The sequence below is a fragment of the Ursus americanus genome, chromosome 7 (assembly GCF_024610735.1).
Source record: "Ursus americanus isolate L20-20 chromosome 7, mUrsAme1.1.p, whole genome shotgun sequence".
NCBI lineage: Eukaryota > Metazoa > Chordata > Mammalia > Carnivora > Ursidae > Ursus > Ursus americanus.
Genome location: NC_142133.1, coordinates 74,399,279 through 74,418,923, shown reverse-complemented (window position 1 = coordinate 74,418,923; position 19,645 = coordinate 74,399,279). Strand labels below are relative to the sequence as shown.

The following is a 19,645-nucleotide window of genomic DNA, read 5'->3' as shown; positions in this document are numbered from 1 at the left end:
CCACGCAGTCTGACACATTCAGGGAAAACACAGAACATCCTTTGTCTGATTAGGATCGGAGCAGACAACTGCGGGGCGTATTTCAGCTCCGAGTACCCAAGGTGTGGGGCCTCTGGGGGCTCACCACTGTCAGAAGTCAGCATGAGGGGCCAGCAAGAGCTTGTCTTGTTGTCTTGTACCTTGAAGATCTGGGAGGCATAAGAAGAAATTGCATTTTCCAACCCCTGAAGCAATACTTATTTTCCCTTCACATCTATTTCCCTGAGTGCGGGTTTTTTTTTTTCACTCTGTTGATAGATATTATATAATCACATTGTTTAAATATTTGAGATGGTGATTACACCACCATTCAATTTTAATTGCTACTTCTGTTAACATGTCAGATGTTCTCAAGCAAAATTAATTAGGACCAAACAATTGATTGATGGTCTTTAAAATCCAAACCTTCAGAAACTAACCGGTTTCATAACCCAGCACTACAACTGCAGAATGAATTTGAACAATAGGACGTCTCACCTCAGGGACGTCCTCCCCTAAGGCCACGTATTAGTCTTATCAACGATGAATAAAAATGCAAAGCACGCAGTTGAGAATCACAGAATTTATTCTCAAATTCTGTGCAAAATTCCTTCTATAGCAGGTCTGAGGCTCCACTCATTTCTTTTTGAATCCTTTAAGGGACAGGCATCTCAATGCCTACCAAGACAGTCCCACCCACTGTTGGCCTCTTGCAATGGTTACCAAATTCTTTATGTTGTACCGGAAAGGAGTTCCTAGTCACTTCCTCTCGTCGCTTGTACATTTCACACTCCGAAACAACACGGAAAACTTCACTTTGGGGCGCCCGCGTGGGGCAGTCGGTTAAGCTTCTGACTCAGGTCGTGGTCTCCCGGTCCTGAGACTGAGCCCGGGGTGGGGCTCTGCGCTCAACTCAGAGTCTGCTTGAGATTCTCTCTCCCTCTTCCACCCTCTCGTGCTCTCTCTCTCTCAAATAGATAAATAAATCTTTAAAAGAAAGAAAGAGAACTTCCCTTCTGATCTGAGGAGTCCCTTGAGAACTGAGTCCTATAGTGAAATTAACAGACCCTCTAGATACTACATTCTGCCCTCGGTGATGACATGAGGATGGGGCTCTCAGGAGTTCCCTACCAGACTTCTTTCCACATTGTGCGGCTAGAAGTCCACAGACTTGCAGGCTTTGAGGAATCTTTGAGAAGGCATCCTGAACAGGTAAGTAAGTTGCCATGCCTTCCCTTAGATGTCATTTTCATAAAGGACAGCAGACCCTAAGATTCACCTCTGCCCTTGCTCATTAGGGGGGACAAGGTCAATGGCTGGGGAAGAGAGTTAACATGCTATATTGATTATTCACTCAAAAATCAGGGCGCAGGGCGCCTGGGTGGCTCAGCTGGTTAAGCATCTGCCTTTGGCTCAGGTCGTGATCCCAGGCTTCTGGGATCGAGCCCTGCGTCGAGCCTGCTTCTCCCTCGCCTCCCCACTCGTGCTCTGTCTTGCTATCTCTCTCTCTCTCTCTCAAATAAAGAAATAAAACCTTTAAAAAAATAAAATAAAAATCAGGTTGCATGCACAAATATATATATATATATACATATATATATTCATTTTAAAATTTTTAGGGGCGCCTGGCTGACTCAGTCGGTGGAACATGTGGCTGTGGATCTCAGGATTGTGAGTTTGAGTCCCACGTTGCGTGTAGAGGTTACTTAAAAAAAGAAAATCTTAAAAAAAGAAAGTAGAAAGTTTTAATTATATTTATGAGGTTTAATGCAGTCTTTCAGACGACACATGGGAACGTGCAGAGAGGTGCTTTTAGAGACAAATGTGTACTTTGGTCAGATGGAGTCAGATTGTGCGGGTTTTGAATTCTGGCTCTGCCACTTATTAACAGGGTGACCTTCGGCCCTAGCTTCTTCAGATGGAAAATGGGTATGAAAATAATTAACCTTGCAAAGTTAGAGAGCAGGTTGAGTGAGAAAAATCTATCAAGTGCCTGGCACTCAGCCTATGTTGTAGCAGGTGCTCAATAAATGGACCCATGAGGACTGTAGATTGGCCTCTGACCTCGTGTCTAATGCAGAGCTGAGGCTACTTCCTATTTCGGAGGAATGCCGGTCCAGGACATCAGGCTGAGGGCTGGGCTTCTCTTCATCCAAACACTGTTTGTAAAGGGTCCGGTGTTTCGTGAGCACCTTTGAGGTGCCAGTGCCCTGTTAGAAATCACCAAATGCAGGACAGTGGACCCTGCACGGGTCTGGCTTCCGGGCTTCTGTCCCAAGCTGGGCACATCCACTCTCCGACCCCACCCCACACCCCCGTGTGTGGGACGCTGTTGTCCTGGCTGCCTGGAGCGTGGCCTGAGCCAGAGGAGCGCTCCCTGGTGTGACACTGGGGTAGCTGGGGCCTCGGTGAGTGCAGAGCAGGGGAGGGAACCTCAGTCGACCCCGAGTTCCCAGCATGAAAATCCCCATCCTCGTCCTAGTAGTTTCAGAGGTGAGTGGAGAGCCTGGCATCATCTAAGGCTGACCTGGGGTTTTCATGGAGCAGAATGAGGAAGAGGGGACGAGAGACTCCCTCTGGTACGGACGGTGATGTTCAGAAAGTTCACGGAGATGTGAACCGCGTCCTGTCGGCAGAGGTCTGGGGAGCTGCCACGGCTAGGAGACAAGCCGACTTTGCCCCCCTGAGAGCATGATAAGAGCCCTGCAGGTCTGGCTGTCCTTGGCAGTGCTGGGAGCAGGCCCTGGAAGGCTGCTCATGGAACGGACTGCCACTGTCGTCTGTAATGGTGTGGGCCGGCGGGGGGAGCTGCCTGGCAAGCCGCCTTCCCTTCTCTGCAGCCTGGACTGTGAGAAATGAGTCTCAGATGGAGAGAAACACTGTCTTCCTTTGGACCTGAAGTCGACTCTGCAGGAAAGGTGACAGATACGAGGACTCCTGCCCTCAGGAGGCACAGGGAGCCTTGCTTAGTGAGTTTGTTCTCTGGAGGAGGCCCAGACCCCGGGCCTGCAGGGCGAGCCATAAGGAGGAGGCCGCAGCCCGTGGCTTCTCTCAGCCCTCTCCTCCTGAAAACACACATAAGCTCTTTGGAACATTTCAGTCCTTATTGTGGAGCTAAATGCACCACAACCCCAAGCCCCTCAGAGGGGAATGGGGACAACTGCAGCTTTCAACGGGAAGAAGAGATGGAAGCCAGACGGGTCTGTTGGTTTCATGAGAAAGTGCTGGGCTTTTGTTGTTTGTGTGATTGGATTTATCTAAAGGAGTGGCCTTCAGTCTGGGTTTGAAAATCCTCAAGATGCCCTGAAGTTCCTCTAGAGGGAGCCAGAAGGAGGCCGAGAACGTGGGGTCCAGGGTCCCCTCTTCCCAATCCACCCCAACCAGTCCACTTTCATCTCATTCTTTAAAAAGCTGGGCTTAGTGTAAACTTTATTTATTATTTTTTTTAATAAAGGATTTTGCTACTAAAACCAAATTCGAGAACCACAGGTCTGTTGCCTCACTTTTCATTAGGATGCTGGTCCTGACATTCCACGCATACTTAGAGAAGATCAGTCAGTCTTGCTTGAGGAGAAGAGAGTTCATTCACTCATTCCACAGATATTTACTGAGCACTTCCTTTGTGCCAGGTATGACTATACATCATGAAAACTTCAAAGGTCTAATAAGTGACACTCTTGAGTCAATTGTGAATTTTGTGTCGATGGCACAAGGGAGTTCAGAGGAACGGTGAGAGTGCAGTGGGCTCAGGGACAGGCCTGGGCTTCTACCCCCGGGAATAATCGGATTCCTATCAGCTCTAGCCACAGACGCAACTCTCTTCAGAACACCTCTTTCTCTCCAGCTTACTTTCAGTACCTTCAGCTTGTGAGGACTCTTTGGTCCAGCCACGCTTTTCCTCTTTCTTTCCCATACTCTTTTGGCCAGCTGGTGGCCATCTTAATCCAATGGGAAGTTTCAACAAAAAGTTTAACAGCTGCACTCTGGATATATTTTTTGCCGTGGTCTTTTTTCATGAGGGGCTGCTTGTCTAATAAGGACGCTGTCACATGTAATGGGAACCAAAATTAAACCTTGGTTATATGAAGCCAGTGAGATATGGGGGCTGTCTGTTACTGCAGCGCACCCTCACCCTTCCTGATCAATACAACTCTGTCTCCCCTTACCTCCTGGGCAAACTCCTGTTTCTCATCCCGCAGCTTAAATGTCTCCCAGTCTGTGAAGCCATGTTTCCACTCCCCTGTGTCGAGGCGAAAGCTCATTCCTCTGTGCACACAATATGTGATAGCACAAAGTAAGTTTACCTGAACTTTTCTATAAAGGTCTTTGTCTATCACCCCCACTGGCTTTTGGTACTTTGAGCGCAGAAGTTATAAATCATATATAAATGTTTGTTGATAGACTAAATGAATACAAGTATCGTATTTCGAAATTGCTTCTTAAAGCCTAGCACTTAGTGCCCATTTCTGAGCTGCAAAGAAACTGTCGATGTCCAAGTGACAAGGTGCAATTGTCAGCATCTGCCTGACAACTTGGGTTAGGTATGAAAGTTTGAAATCAAGGGGATTAGAAGAGAGGGTTTGTGAGATTTCTTTAGACGCTAACAGCCAGTGCCCCATGAGCATTGCCGAACCAGACGGAAACCTTCCTTAGCAAGTGTCAGGGAAAATAGCACAGTCCTCCACACTGAAACAATTTGTTCGCATTTACAAGTTCCCATTTTTCTGTATTTTAACTTCTAATTGGTTTCCTCTCTTGTGCTAAGAATGCCATCTGTCCCTTTGACAGGTTTTTGGATTTGATGCCACTCACCAGGAAATATGACCATCATAAATACTGGGAGATGATTCTAGCGTCCATCCCAAACAGCCCTGTCTTAGTAACTTCACACAGAATCCCACGCTGTTCCTGTGCAGAGATTTTACCATTTCTCAAGCACTTGCTACATTAAAATAAAGCCCTTCACCCCCACGGTTTCTTGGAGTTCATAATATAACGCAAGGTAACATGCATGGTCTTATTTTGATTGTGGGTCTCATATCTGCTCTGTTGCAATAAAAGGGATATTATTACCGCTATTAGTAGATTAGAAAACAGGCTGATGGAAGTAGACTTGCCTGAGATACAGAAACAATATGGTGTCAGGATGTTAAACCTAACTTCTGAATCGAAACCCACCACTCCATGCATACCATCTCTCCCTTAAGGAAGAGCAGAAGGGGTGCCTGGGTGGCTCAGTCGGTTAAGCCTCCAACTCTTGATTTCAGCTCAGATCAAGATCTCAAGATCTCAAGGTCTCAGGATCCTGAGATGGAGCCCGGAGGGGAGTTTGCTTGAGATTCTCTCTCTGCTCCTCCCCCTGCTCACTTGCAGGGGCTCTCTCTCTTAAATAAATAAATCTTGAAGAAGAAGGAGAAGGAGAAGAAGAAGAAGAGGAGGAGGAGGAGGAGGAGGGGGAGGGGGAGGGGGAGGAGGAGGGAAGGAGGAGGGGAAGAAGAAGAGCAGGAATGGGACTCATTATTCCCATTTTATGAACCAAGAAAGTAAAGCCAAGAGGAGGTAAAAGACCAATGTGAGATTCTTCAACAAGTAATTCACAACTCCAGGCTCGAAGACATTCATTTTCTCCCCTGTGGTCTTGTGCTGTTTCTGCCTTACGCTACCTTGACTTGGCAGTGCCTTCCTCCAAGTGCAAAGTTACTTAGGTCAAGGACAAGTTAAGAAGAGGTAGGGGGCCCACCCAGGGGTGGCTCTGGTTGGAGAAGGGATCACTAACTAGTCCCAGGACCTCGGAGGATCAGCTACCAGAGAGCTCAACCTGGAACCCGAATGCTGTGATCTGTTGATGGAGGGTTCCCCGAACCCCATCACAGGCAGGCTGGGGCAAGAATGAAGGGAGGGAACTCGAGTATTCCTGCACCTTCATTATAAACCGAGGACTTTATGGGTGCTACCCCACGTCATCCTCACTTAAGTGCTAAGTTAGAGCTGAAGACATCAAGGCTCAGAGTGGCTATCCGCATTCCCCAGTCTGGCAGAGCTCGCTGGCCCGGCTGGCTTCCAAGCTCGGTTGTTGCCATTCTTCATGGCAGCAGACACCGTGCAAGGTGCCGGGGTGAGGCGGGATGGGTTCCTGCCACTCAGGATCTGCTAACCTTGTGAGGGGAGTGACCCACAGCAGGACCCCGATAAAGAACACAAGTGGATTGTGCAAACTGGCGGCTGTCTGTGCGATCAGTGGACAGCTGGAGGGGAAAAGCAGGGTTGGGGGAAAGATCAGCATTCCTTTCTGGAGTCTCCAGCTGATCTCTGAGGAAAGGACTGGAAGCAGAAAAGAAAGAGACTTTCTAGGCCAGAAGCAGCAGTTTCTGGAAATGGACAGATAGACGCTTATCACTGATCACTATTTAAACACAAGGAAACTGAAAGGGCCCCCAGGCAGATGTTAAGGTGGGCCTGGGTGGTCCCGGGAGCTCTAGGGAGTGTCATCAGCATTGAAGGAAATTGAAATTCCCAAGAATCAATGGGCAAATCAACCGCCTATTGTCGAATCCCTTGAAGAGGGGATCTGAAAACCTCAAGTGATAGATGGAGGATACACCCAAATTCAGTCGTGGAGATGGCAGCGTAGTCCCCAAGAAAGAAGGTGGGATGTAGACAGTTTCGCTTGTTCTGATGGGCAATGCCAAGTGGATTCACAGAGCGGATGTGCAGTGAGGATTCCTTGCAGCCCTCTGGGCTCTTTGGAAGACTGGGTTCCCCTCCGCGCAGACCCTTGAGCTCACAAAGGGGCAGCCTAGCGCCCTCATCCATCCCCAGGGCTCCGGGGCCCTGGGCAACCTTCCAGGACAGCATTTCCGGCTTGCCTTTCACAGGACAACCTAAGGTAAACGGAAATTTCGGTTCTACGGTAACAAGAACACCTCCATCCACATGGTTCTTTGCGGTTTACAGAGTATTTTCACGCAGCCTGGTTCTGCGCTTTTCCCAGGGCTCTGTGATGTACTCAGCCTGGAGAAGGCTTCCTGGGGCAAGGGGCTGCTCGACCCGCCTCAAACAAGGCAGAATCACAGTCTGTGAAGGGAGGGCAGGGCCTGTCGGATACTTCTCCTTTTCTAAATCCATAGATTATCGGCATTCAATGAGGATCATTTTTGTTTTCAACATAATTGTGCCAGTAACACTCTCCACCCCAAAACCCTCTCATTGCTGGATCTCAAATTATCCTCCAGCCTCAGAAGTCACCAAAAAAAAAAAAAAAAAAAATCGGTCCGGCCTTGGGCACATACAACATCATGTACTTGAAATGGCTTTGGTCGGCTTGCTTCTAATCCTAATTAAACCAGTGCCATTTTGTCCCATCTTGGTCTTTGAACCCCCTCAGCTCCCTTAGTTCAGCACCACTTTGGTCTGAAAGCATGCCAACCAGCCTGGGAAACGACAGAGAACTTTGGGAAATGACTTTAGGCTTCACAAAAAGATTCTTTACTCCCCCCCCCCAAATGATTAGCTTCATGATTAAGTTTCCTGGAGTGTAACAAAAATATTTTTTGAAAAATAGTAACCAAAACAAAAAATTAAATTTGCTCCTAATCCCACTGGTTAAAAAAAATCATAAAAGAGAAGAGTTTCCCCCTCTGTCTGATTCCATTCTTCAAAATAAACCACTATTAACAACTTGTGGCACATTCCACCCAATTGGCTCTGGGTTTGCGGAGACAGATTCAAGGGGCGTGCATATTAAAATGCCAGGCACATTGACCTATACCTTGCTTATTTCCCTTCTTAAGAACACGTATTTTCCTGGTCATTACCTAGAGAGCTAATCCATTACTTTTAGTGGCTGCCTATTATTCTGCAGCTTGGACCCATTACAAGGGATTCAACCATTCTCCCACTGATGGGCATTTAGAGTGTTGTCAGTATTGTTGCTATAAGGAAAAATCCCGCAGCACGCATTCTTGTAAACATATTTTTGTTTTATTATATCTTGTAAGATGGAAGAGTGGGATTGATTTTACTCCTGGAGCTAGAACACCAGCCCTGGGGGAGAGCCGCCCCCCCACCCCCAGCCTTGCCAACACTTGGGCCAATCTGCTAGACCAAAAAAATGTTAATCTCTTTGAGATTTAATTTGCATTTCCCTGACTACTAGTGAATCTGAGCATCTTTTCATATGTTTATGAACAATTTGCATTTCCTATGCAGTGAATTACCTACTCTTATCCTGGACTCCTACTACTATCAGGCTGTTTTTTCCATTCAACGTGTAGGATCTCTTTGAATACATGGGATATACTTTTTGTCTCCTCTATAAGAGGCAAGTATTTTCCATCACACTGTTGTCCTTTGACTTTGCCAACGGTGTATTTTAACTGTAAATTTTAATTTTTCTTATAGTCAAATATATTCCATTTTTCCTTCCTTGTTTCTGGGCTGTGTCTCTCAGAAAATACTCCAATCTCTGTTTTCTTCTTGTACTTTTATATTCTTACTTCTATTTAAATACTCAATCCAGGCTTTTCTTTGTTGTTGTTGTTGTCGTCGTCGTTGTTTGTTTGCTTTTTGTTTTGCAACTGGGTAAGGCAGGGAGCTAGACTTATTTACTCCAAATGAAGAGTCAAGGATTTAAAAGGATTTAATCAGCAAAAATAGATGCATTTTTTGTTGTTGTTGGGGGAAGGGACCCAGTGAAGTTCCTAGGAGAAACTGTGGCCCCTGGACCCAGGAGACCCTTCACTCGTGATCAGGAGGTGGGGGAAGGGGGATACCTAGACGTTGTGGATCTCCTAGCCAGTCATGGGCTGGACCCTTCTGAATGTGTGTTTGTTTTGTCTTGTTTTTAAGAAAGGGATTTGTAGACCAAAACATTCTCCCTCAAAACTCTCCTTATTTATAAACCCAATCCTGTGCCAAACTCCGTGTTATCCGTCTACTTCAAGAGTGTGTCCCTCTGAATCCACGGTGAGCTCTTCGACTCATCTCTGCTCTGAGTTGAGACAGAGTAGAAACCACCTGCAGATTTATTTAACGTGCATTCATGTAGCCTGAGAGTGTTTCTACGTTTTAAAAAGAAATGTGAGTTTTCGCTCCAAGCAGGCTAGGAAGCAGCAGTAGCCAGGATTCTTGGCGGAAAAAGTCTTTTATCTTTCCATTTGCAAATGAAGGCACCAATAAATACTTGTTGAATTTTATCATTCTGTTAACCTTCAAATTCAGACTTGTCAGTAATTACTGGTTTGCATTAAAAGGAGGAGATTAGAGATTGAGGTCCTGGAAGGATACCTGATTTGCTGGGAGGCACACGGTGTAACCTGGTCTCTTGTCTCCCTGTCCCCTCCTCTTCTGTTTTTTTTTTTTTTTTTTAAATCGAGGGACGAAAGACTTAACGGCCTGGTGGAGGGCATACAACTGGTGAGAGAATACAAGGGTAGGCCTTTTAAACGTCGTAACGTTGGCCTGTTTTAAGAGTCCTCTCATTTTGGTAAAATGGTAGGGCAGGCTATTCTGAGTGTCTTTCCTGGGCCCTGCTGCTGCTGCTGAGGGCCTGAAGAAGGTTCTGGAGTAACACTCATTTCTCTCTCCCACTGTTGCCAATAAACAGAAACTATCTCGGAAGAGGTGGCCGCCTTAGGACTCATTCAGGGACCTCTGCCTTGAACGATTTCATCAAGGACTTGCTGTACACAGGTACCTTGCTTTGCCTTTGAGGACCCCTCCTCAGCAAAACAGACAAGGCCTCTCCTTCCAGAGCTCACAGGTTTAGTGAGGGAGGCAGGGCCTGTTTCCCCCGCAGCCTCATGGGGGAAGCGGGCATTGAGCAAACATTCCCAGGCATATATAGTTACAAATGGCAGTAAGTGCTCTGAAGGAAAATCCAGGATGCTTGCAGAGAATACAGCAGGAGGGCTGGGTTTAGATTAGGGGGTTAGGGAAAGCAGAAGTGAGGGTGTTAAAGGCTTTTGCAAAGGTGAAGTGTTTTACATATGTGAAAGAAATAATAATAATAAAGGTGCTTAGAAGGGCAGCTCATCCTCATTCATGGGCCACTTCCTAGAACTCTGGGAATCTGCCTCTCTCCCCAGAATTCTGTAGGCATCCAGGGTAAGGGTTGGAAGAGCCCTTCACAAATGCTAATATGGGAGCATTTTACAGGCTGCCCCTTGACCCCTGCATCCTCATCCATAACTAGTTGGAATACTAGGTGAATGCCGGGGATGAGCCGCATTCCCACTTTGGGAAAAGGGAGGTGGAGCAGCTCTCCCGCCCCAATGTGTGTGTGTGTGGGGGGGGGGGTTAGGTTCCCCTACCCCAAACACTCGCGGGAATGTTTCCCCAGGGAAAACCCACCTCTCGGTGTATTTGGTTGTGAAGGGGGCTGCCCAAGGGATCCGGGGTTTTTCTGGGGGAGGTTTGGGGTAGGGGCAATGATCTCTGCTCCCCTTACCCTTAACACCTGTAAAATAACCTTGACCAGAATGAAATGATTTCACAGGGGCGGTGGGATAAGAGAGGGCCCTGCAGCCGGATGGGGGTCTTCACTTCCCCGCAAGACTCCGATTCTGGTAGTAGCAGGCCGAGGCTGACACTCACTCCGGGGGCTGGGTTCGAAGCGCTCTTACAACGCTCCTTTCTCAAAACCACCCTGTGACGTAAGCACCATTACTAACCCCCAACTTCACACGTGAGGGAACTGAGGTCCCAAGAGGCGAAGCAGCGATAGCAGCTTTTCTTTTTTGCCTCCAACCATTTGGAGTCAAGGGTTTTGAGCCGAGGTGTGGTCTCCAGGAGGGGTGGACCACAACTTCGATGCGGACCTGCTCAGCCCCCCCATAATTCGGGAAAATACTAGCATTGAGAAGGCTAATTTGGGAGCCCGAGGGGACGGGTCTCACGCCCCTTCCCCTCGGAAGCCGCGCAGTGGGGAGGCCTGGGTGACAGTGCCGCGGGGGCGGCGGGGGGGGCCCCACTCGCGTCCCCAAGACCCGGCCCAGCAGCTCCGCTTTCTGCTCGGTCTCCGCGAGGTGTCGCCTTCGGCCGAAGAAACCGCCGCGGCGCCACCCTCGCGGCCTGAAGTTATTTATTTATTTTCAAACAAGGGGGGCGCCCCTCTCCTTTCAATTTAAAACTAGAAACATCTTGCGGTCTCGTTCCTTAACGGGCGCGTCCTCCTCCTCCTCCCGTTCTGCACCGAGGTCTAGCCTCCCTTCGAGATCGCACACAAGCAACCCCACCGCCAGGCCTCGCTCCACGTAGGCGTAGCGCTCAGCCGAACACAAACGCAGTCAGGGCGGGGGCTGGGTGAGGAGCCTCGGCTTCCACCCCCCCCCCAACCCCCCGCCCCACTCCCCCAGTACACACCCCCGGAGCCCTCCGGAAAAAAATATTTTAATGCCAAGCAATTGCCAGGCTCGCAGGGTGGGTGCTGCATTGCACCGCGCGGCGCGCAGCTGGTTCGCAGAGTGCACCGGGTGCAAGCCCGGGGGTCTAAAAGCGAGGGAGGAGCACACCCCGGGCTTTCCCAGCTTTGCAGCCTTCTCTCTGCAAAGAAGAAAAGCAAGTGGCTTTTGGCGCGAAAGCCTTGGCGCCTCCCCTGATTTTTATGGAAATCAAGAGGGCGGGGTAAAGCCGCTTTCCTCTGCCTTTCTCCCTCCCCCTTGTCTGTGCCGCAGCCCCCTTCTCTCCCCGCCCCCCGGGTGTGTCAGATTTTTCAGTTAATAATATCCCCCGAGCTTCAAAGCGCAGCCAGTGACAGTCATCTGTCTGGACGCGCTGGGTGGATGCGGGGGGCTCCTGGGAACTGGGTTGGAGCCGAGCTAGCGCTAGCCAGGCGCAAGCGCGCACAGACTGCAGCCACCCGAAGACCACCACCCCCGGGCCACCCGGAGACCCCCGCGCAGAATCGCCTCTGGATCCCCGGCAGTCCGCGGGAGGTAAGGAGCGGGGGTTGCAAACTGCCCCGCGCCCCCCGGGCGGGGAGCGCGGCGGGAAGGCAAGCCCTGGACGGGATCGCGGCTCGCGCACTGGGCGCTCGAATATCCTCGGGGGACTGTTTCTGCTTCCGAAACAAAACCGTCTCGGGGTTTTCCCTGAAAAGCCAGTTCCAGCCCCGAAGGCACCCCGGGTGGAAGAGACCCGCCCTAATCCTTTTTACAGCCTTTGCCAGGGGGGTGTAATGGCTTCATCGGGAAGAAATTCGCCCTTCTCTAGAACATTTATCAGTGTTCGAGCTGAGGGGGAGCCGGTGCGTCCCCACCCCGACGCTGGGGTTCTCCAAAGGGTGCCCCTGGAGGAAGAAGAGGGGGATTAGACAGGGCGAGGCCGCCGCGGTGGTAATCTGGGTCACGACTGCTCCAGCCCGGAGGAGACGCGGCTCTCCTGGCGACCCTGCACCATTTCTGGGAAGTGGGGTTCAGGCGCTCCCCTCTCCCAGGAAGACGACGTTGTTGGGGTTTTGGAAGAGTGGGGGCGGGGTTAGAGAGGTTCAAAATAAGCTGTTGGCAGGACTCTCCCTGCAGCGGACGGATTGCTGAGGGGCGTCTGCTCTCATTTGGGGGTGGGGGGGTTGTGGGTTTGGGTGCCCGACGTTGGTCTCGGTCTGGAGAAAGGCGTTTTCCATTTGCAAAGTTTCCTAAATCCCCCGCTATCTTTTGCACACCCGAGGTTGCAATTTTACAAAGGAGGGATTGAGGATACTCCAGATCTTATGCCCAGTAGCTGGGTTGGAGCCCTGGGCTTCCTTTGAGCAGCTGGACCTACGTGGTGCAACTGGGTTGTCGGGGAACTGGAGAGAGCTAGGATTCTGCAGCCTGGAGCAGCCCCCTCCCCCAGGCACTGCCGAGTGTGAATGAAATGGCAGTTTCCAAAGTTGCAGAGCCACGCCACCACCCCCCGCATCTGCATGCCCCCTCCCACCCCCTGTCGTAGACAGCTTGTACACAAAAGGAGGGAGGGAGAGAGCGAGAGCCAGAACTTCCTCCACCTTCGGGAGCACCAGGCGGAGTGGCGGGGGGCTCGTAGGGGAGACGGAGGAGCCGGGTGAGAGGGGGCGCCCACTGCCCGCCCCCCCATTCGGCTCCGCTTGCCAACCCTCTCCCGGTGTGTCTGTCGGTTGCAGTGTCGGAGATTGGCGCGGGCCCCCGCCCTCCGCGCCCCCCACGGGAAGGAAGCACCCCCCTAACTAAAAAGAGCGGAGCGGAAAGAAGCCCTCATTCGCCGGTCAGGAGGCGAGCCGATGCCGAGCTGCACCGCGTCCACCATGCCGGGGATGATCTGCAAGAACCCAGACCTTGAGTTTGACTCTCTGCAGCCCTGCTTCTACCCGGACGAAGATGACTTCTACTTCGGCGGCCCCGACTCGACCCCCCCGGGGGAGGACATCTGGAAGAAGTTCGAGCTGCTGCCCACGCCCCCGCTGTCGCCCAGCCGTGCCTTCCCGGAGCACAGCCCCGAGCCCCCGAACTGGGCCACCGAGATGCTGCTGCCCGAGGCCGACCTGTGGGGTAACCCGGCCGAGGAGGACGCGTTCGGCCTGGGGGGCCTGGGCGGCCTCACCCCCAATCCGGTCATCCTCCAGGACTGCATGTGGAGCGGCTTCTCGGCCCGCGAGAAGCTGGAGCGCGCCGTGAGCGAGAAGCTGCAGCACGGCCGCGGGCCGCCGGCCGCCGGGCCCGCCGCCCCGGCCCCGGGAGCGGGAGCCACCAGCCCTGCGGGCCGCGGGCACTGCGCGGCGGCGGGGGCGGGCCGCGCCGGGGCCGCCCTGCCAGCGGAGCTCGCCCACCCGGCCGCCGAGTGCGTGGATCCCGCCGTGGTCTTCCCCTTCCCGGTGAACAAGCGCGAGCCCGCGCCCGCCACTCCGGCCGGTGCCCCGGCGGCGGGCGCTGCGGTCGCCTCGGGGGCCGGTGCCGCAGCCTCGGCCGGCGCCCCGGCGGCCGTCCCCCCCGCGCCCCGGCGGCCGCCCGGCCAGTGGCGGTGACCACAAGGCTCTCAGCACCTCCGGAGAGGACACCCTGAGCGACTCAGGTAAAGACCGTGCCAGAGGCCGGCTGCCTCCGGGGGCACTGGAGCCGGAGTCGCGCTCCCTTTGTTACTCTTCGTGGCTTTGGGGGGATATTTTAGAGGTGGTGCTGGTGGCAGAGGGCCAGCCTCCTCCAAGCCGAGCCCCGGGATGAGGAGGAGAGGGGGAGTGGAAGCAGCCAGGAGGGTGTTCCGCAAAGTCTCACCCTCGCTGAAGTTCCTTCCACCCTGTCCGGGAGCCCCACTCGATCACTGCCCTCACCCGTCCCCCACCTCTCGGTTGCGGCCAGTCTAGGGATAAATTCAGGAAAAGCTGGGTGGCGAAAGCTGGGTGGGAGCGTAGAGGTGCGCTGGGTGCGTTTTCGGGGCGGAAACCTGTTAGCACGAAGGTGGAGAGGGACTGCCTCCCGGGTCGGGGGAGGGCAGGAGCCGGGAGAAGACACAAAGGCGGTGTAAAATCCTATGTAGGGCGCAGGAAGGTAGAGGGAGGTTGCACAGATGGCTACTACCGCTTTTATTTATTTATTTTTTTCAAGCCTGGGTAGTCTTCCCCGCCCTCGGTGGGTGGTGGGCCATTTGCTCCTGGTCCGTGGCCAGCAGGCGGCGATATGCTGGCCAGCGGGCCCGCAGAGGATCGGAAAGGCAGGGGGTGGCGGGGGCACCCCTCCCGCCCGCCCTTCATTCAGCAGCCGGTGGCAAGGACAGCAGCGGTTGTGTACATTCTCGAGGGGCTGCCTCTTTACAGGGTGCGCTGCGAACTGGGTTCCGTTTAGTCTCCGGCGAGAATTCTGAGACTAATGGCAGCTCGGAGTTACTTTGTGACCCAGTGCCCTTCAAGGTGAGGAGGGCCGGCACTTAGGCCCTCCAGGAATGCACACTCGCGCGGGAAGGCACCCATTGATTGCTTCTATTGTGTGCCTGTGTCTGCCTTAGACTGTAGGGTTGGGTTCAAACCCAGACTTTGTCTGGGACCCTGGAGGTAAAGAACTCTGTCCAAACACTTGAATAGCCCTTGTCCTGGCGGCGGGGAACTGGGGCCCCATTGGATCTTGAAAACCAGTGCTCTCAGAATGCAGGTGGATAAAAAGCCTATATTTCCTTGAGGGCCGAAGATGGATCCCTCTAAGGCTCCTGGAAGGAAACTTGGTGATAAGCCTCCAGTTTGAATTGGGTCTGTCCCTTTAATGTCTGTGCCTTGACAGCTCTCGGTGAGGAAGCACTTCCTTCCAACAGCTGTCTTCTTGGCAGAAAACCAAAACATTGGCTTAAAGGGACCCACAGACTGGAACAGCCTCACATTTCGGCTTTAGAACAAATCCCACAATTGTTCAGCTTTCCGGCCCCCTTCAGATCAAGCAGAAGATGTGTTTTGATTTTCATGCTTGTATTTTAAACAATAATTTTCTATCTCAGCGAGGTAGTAGAGGAGGAGAGAGGGGGAAATGCAGACACGATGCTACATGTTTTTGTGTTGCTGTTATTGCCGGAGACTTTGGGAAGAGGCGCCCCCACTTTGGGGTTGAGAGTTCCTGTGGATTCCGACTTTGTAGTTTGGATATGGTCTTTGTTAGATGAACACCTGCTTACTATGCCTAACTCAGGTTTAGGGCAGGCAGGTTCTTTTTCTGCCTTGGTTCATTAAATTGCCCTTTCAGCGTAAGGACTTAAAATCAAACTCAACTATGTGTCAGTTGCTAAACGAGAGGCTCCTGAAATGGGGATCCTCATTTCTTAAGTGTGGAGCGAGAAATATGAGCGAGTCTTTGGGAAACACTGATGATAAAAGCTTATTACCGTCTGCTGGCATCTGCCTGCTAGGCCTGGTTCTCTGTATTCCCTGTCCAACTCAAGAACCCTGTGGTTAGCCCCCTTGAAACTGAGACTTCAAAAGTTTAACTTGCCCAGGGTCCCCCAGCTCGTGTACGATGGAGTCAGATTCTGCCCAACCCCAAAGCCCGAGTTTGTATTTTTGCCACCTGTGTTTTGCTGAAGTCAGAGTGGAGGCCGAAGGGTTGAGGAGTGTGGGCAAGGTGGCCTTTCCAGATGTATTTAATTTCCAGACGTTCGGTAGGATCCTGTCCGCATCTGTGCGGGTGGATCCCCCTTGCAAGCTATGGGCCAGCACCTGCCGGAAGAGACCCGAGTGTAGCGATCGGGGTAGTCCCTGTGTGTCTCACCAAGCGAATGACTCCCATCTTGTTCTTAGATGATGAGGATGACGAAGAGGAAGACGAGGAGGAGGAGATCGACGTGGTGACCGTGGAGAAGCGGCGGTCCTCCTCCCACAGCAAGGCTGTCACCACCTTCACCATCACCGTGCGCCCCAAGAACGCAGCCCTGGGCCCGGGGAGGGCGCAGTCGGGGGAGCTCATCCTCAAGCGCTGTGTCCCCATCCACCAGCAGCACAACTACGCCGCCCCGTCTCCCTACGTGGAGAGCGAGGATGTGCCGCCCCAGAAGAAGATCAAGAGCGAAGCCTCCCCCCGCCCCCTCAAGAGCATCATCCCCCAGAAGGCGAAGAGCTTGAGTCCCCGCAACTCTGACTCGGAGGACAGCGAGCGCCGCCGGAACCACAACATTCTGGAGCGCCAGCGCCGGAACGACCTGCGCTCGAGCTTCCTCACGCTCAGGGACCACGTGCCAGAGCTGGTGAAGAACGAGAAGGCCGCCAAGGTGGTCATTTTGAAAAAGGCCACCGAGTACGTCCACTCCCTTCAGGCCGAGGAGCACCAGCTGTTGCTGGAGAAGGAGAAGTTGCAGGCCAGGCAGCAGCAGTTGCTAAAGAAGATCGAACACGCGCGGACTTGCTAAACGTTCTCGAAACCGGACAGTCACTCTGCCACTTTGCACATTTTGATTTTTTTTTTTTTTTAAACAAACATTGTGTTGACATTAAGAATGTTGGTTTACTTTCAAATCGGTCCCCTGTCGAGTTTGGATCCGGGTGGGGGGCAGGACCCGTGGGGGTTTCTGCCAGGACCTCGGCAGAGGGCCTGCGTGATGGGATGCTGGGTGGCCCTTGCGGTGTCCTCCGTGTCCCCTCCGAGACCGCGGTCGAAGTTCGTGACAGTTGGGAGCCTCTGGGCTGTTGAAGTCACCTTGTTTGTTCCAAGTTTCCAAACAACAGAAAGTCATTCCTTCTTTTTAAAATGGTGCTTAAGTTCCAGCAGATGTCACAGAAGGGGTTTGCCATTGGATACCCCTGGGGAACATTTCTGTAAATACCATGGACACACCCGCCTTTTGTATACGTCCTGGGTAATGAGAGGTGGCTTTTGCGGCCAGTATTAGACCGGAAGTTCATACCTAAGTACTGTAATACCTCAATGTTTGAGGAGCATGTTTTGTATACAAATATATTGTTAATCTCTGTTATGTACTGTACTAATTCTTACACTGCCTGTATACTTTAGTATGATGCGGATACATAACTAAATTTGATACTTATATTTTCGTATGAAAATGAGTTGTGAAAGTTTTGAGTAGATATTACTTTATCACTTTTTGAACTAAGAAACTTTTGTAAAGAAATTTACTATATATATATGCCTTTTTCCTAGCCTGTTTCTTCCTGTTAATGTATTTGTTCATGTTTGGTGCATAGAACTGGGTAAATGCAAAGTTCTGTGTTTAATTTCTTCAAAATGTATATATTTAGTGCTGCATCTTATAGCACTTTGAAATACCTCATGTTTATGAAAATAAATAGCAATTAAATGATGCAGCTTTTTTTTTTCCTTAATAACACTAGTTTAACTCTAAGCACTCTATCCCTTAAGTGTAAATAGTACATACGTTGTGGAGGGAACTTGGGCTCCCTAGGCAGCCCTTTTACGTCTCTGCAGCCCTGGCTGGAGAGGGGCCACTCTCCCCACTTGGTGTGGAGAGAACGGAGTTTGGGAAGGTGAAGGTATTTCTTCCAGATTACACAGAATGGAGACATTCGTGACTGTGCATCTTAACAGCTAGCATTCAGTGATTCACAAAGAAAGCACTTTCATGTATGTTGGCCATTTAATAGCATTAAACTCAGACAGCAGTCTCGGTCAACCCTAAATTTAGAGTGAGTGTGATCAAGACAGGGTTGTGAAACCTGGCTATATTGGTAATATTTGTTCCATTGATGGATGGCCTTTGAAGCTCGTGTAGATTGTCTCCAAGAATATTCTTCAGAATGCACTAGGACTTGAGGTTCTGCTTCAGGCACTGTAGCAGAATGAAAAGATGTTGGTCCCTCCCCTGGAGGAGCGCTCAACCTGGTGCCCAGAAGGACCTCATGAAGCAACGGGTGTATGGCTCGAATCAAGGGCCATATACCTTCAGGAGACACACCGGGGCGCGTGTAGCTCTGTGGACTTCACACAGGTATTTGGGCTGCCCTGTGGTAGCAGGATTAACCTTTGCGGGCTCTGGAGGACGGCCAGGCTCAGTGGAATGGAGGGAGGCACAATTCAGCTAGGAAGGCAGTTCTGAGTTTCCCTGATGGGAAAGGTGTTACCTTTGCCTCTGAGGCATTCAGCTCAGAACTGAAAGCTTACACATAATCTATTTCTTTTCGGACTGAAAAGTAGTACTCCGGTCACTTGTCTAAGGTTTCATTCATCAGAAAAAGGCCTTTGCTTTGCCAAGAAGACAGGTGCAACAATGATAATGCTTGTCTTGGTCACAGGGCTTGTGAGGGGCAGTGATGGGAGAATCCAGACCCTGTGGGTCCCTGTCTGCTTCGGCTATTGTATAAAAGCCAGGGGGGAATTAGAACTCGAGGTCCTCTTCATCCCGGTTTACACCCACACGTCCTAAAGCTAATGAGGTTGGCGGTATTGCCTTGGACACTCTGATGGTCAGAGCGTGTTGAGAACCATGAGAGTCTTGTTTAATAATCTCTCCACTTGCCCCCATCCCCACACTAGAAAATCATGAAACTTCTTTGAAAGTACTTTTGAATTATTCCAAAAGACTTCCTGTCCCCAATCACCCTGCAGCTTCTGCACCTTGTGTATCCATGAGCCAAAAGAAAGTTAAGTGACCTCAAAGTCATTGAGATTTTTTTTAAAAAGATTTATTTACTTTAGAGAGAGAGTGAGCGAGCGGGAATGCTGTAAGTGGGGGTGGGGGGTGCAGAGGGAGAGAATCTTCAAGCAGACTTCCCCGCTGAGTGTGGAGCCTCCCTGTGGGGCTTGATTTCAAGACCCATGAGATCACGACCTGAGCCAAAACCAAGAGTTGGATGCTTAACTCACTAAGCCACCCAGGTGCCCAAAAGTCATTGAGATTCTTGAAGCTCAACTCTATCACCCCAATTTCTCTATTTCTGGGTCCATGAGGGGCCTAACCAGGTGCTTTGGATGAGATGGAACTCTAGCCACAGAAGAGGAAAACTTGTGATGAATTAGGCTCTAAAATAATTCCCACCAGGCCCTGTTTTCACTCTGGCCCCTGGGAAGCTCAGAGACAAATTCTGTGGTCTCATTCTACATACCTGGTGCCCATCCCCTCTCTTCTAAAGCTCACCACCTCTTGTTTTTCATTATTAGTTTAACCACCCTTTTTATGTTCTTTATTTTGTTACATAAAAGAGAACTTTTTGTATTAGGTGGATCATATTTATGAA

At 51.1% G+C, this 19,645-nt stretch overlaps 1 protein-coding gene across 1 annotated transcript; it reads left to right on the top strand.

The window, feature by feature from the left end:
* The first annotated feature begins 11,743 nt into the window (after positions 1 to 11,743).
* MYCN (MYCN proto-oncogene, bHLH transcription factor) lies at positions 11,744 to 16,905 on the top strand. The gene is given in 4 exon segments (XM_045807105.2): positions 11,744 to 11,951; positions 13,136 to 13,951; positions 13,953 to 14,040; positions 16,241 to 16,905. Coding segments are annotated over 4 exon segments (1,662 nt in total). The 5' UTR covers positions 11,744 to 11,798; the 3' UTR covers positions 16,846 to 16,905.
* The last annotated feature ends 2,740 nt before the right edge of the window (positions 16,906 to 19,645 follow it).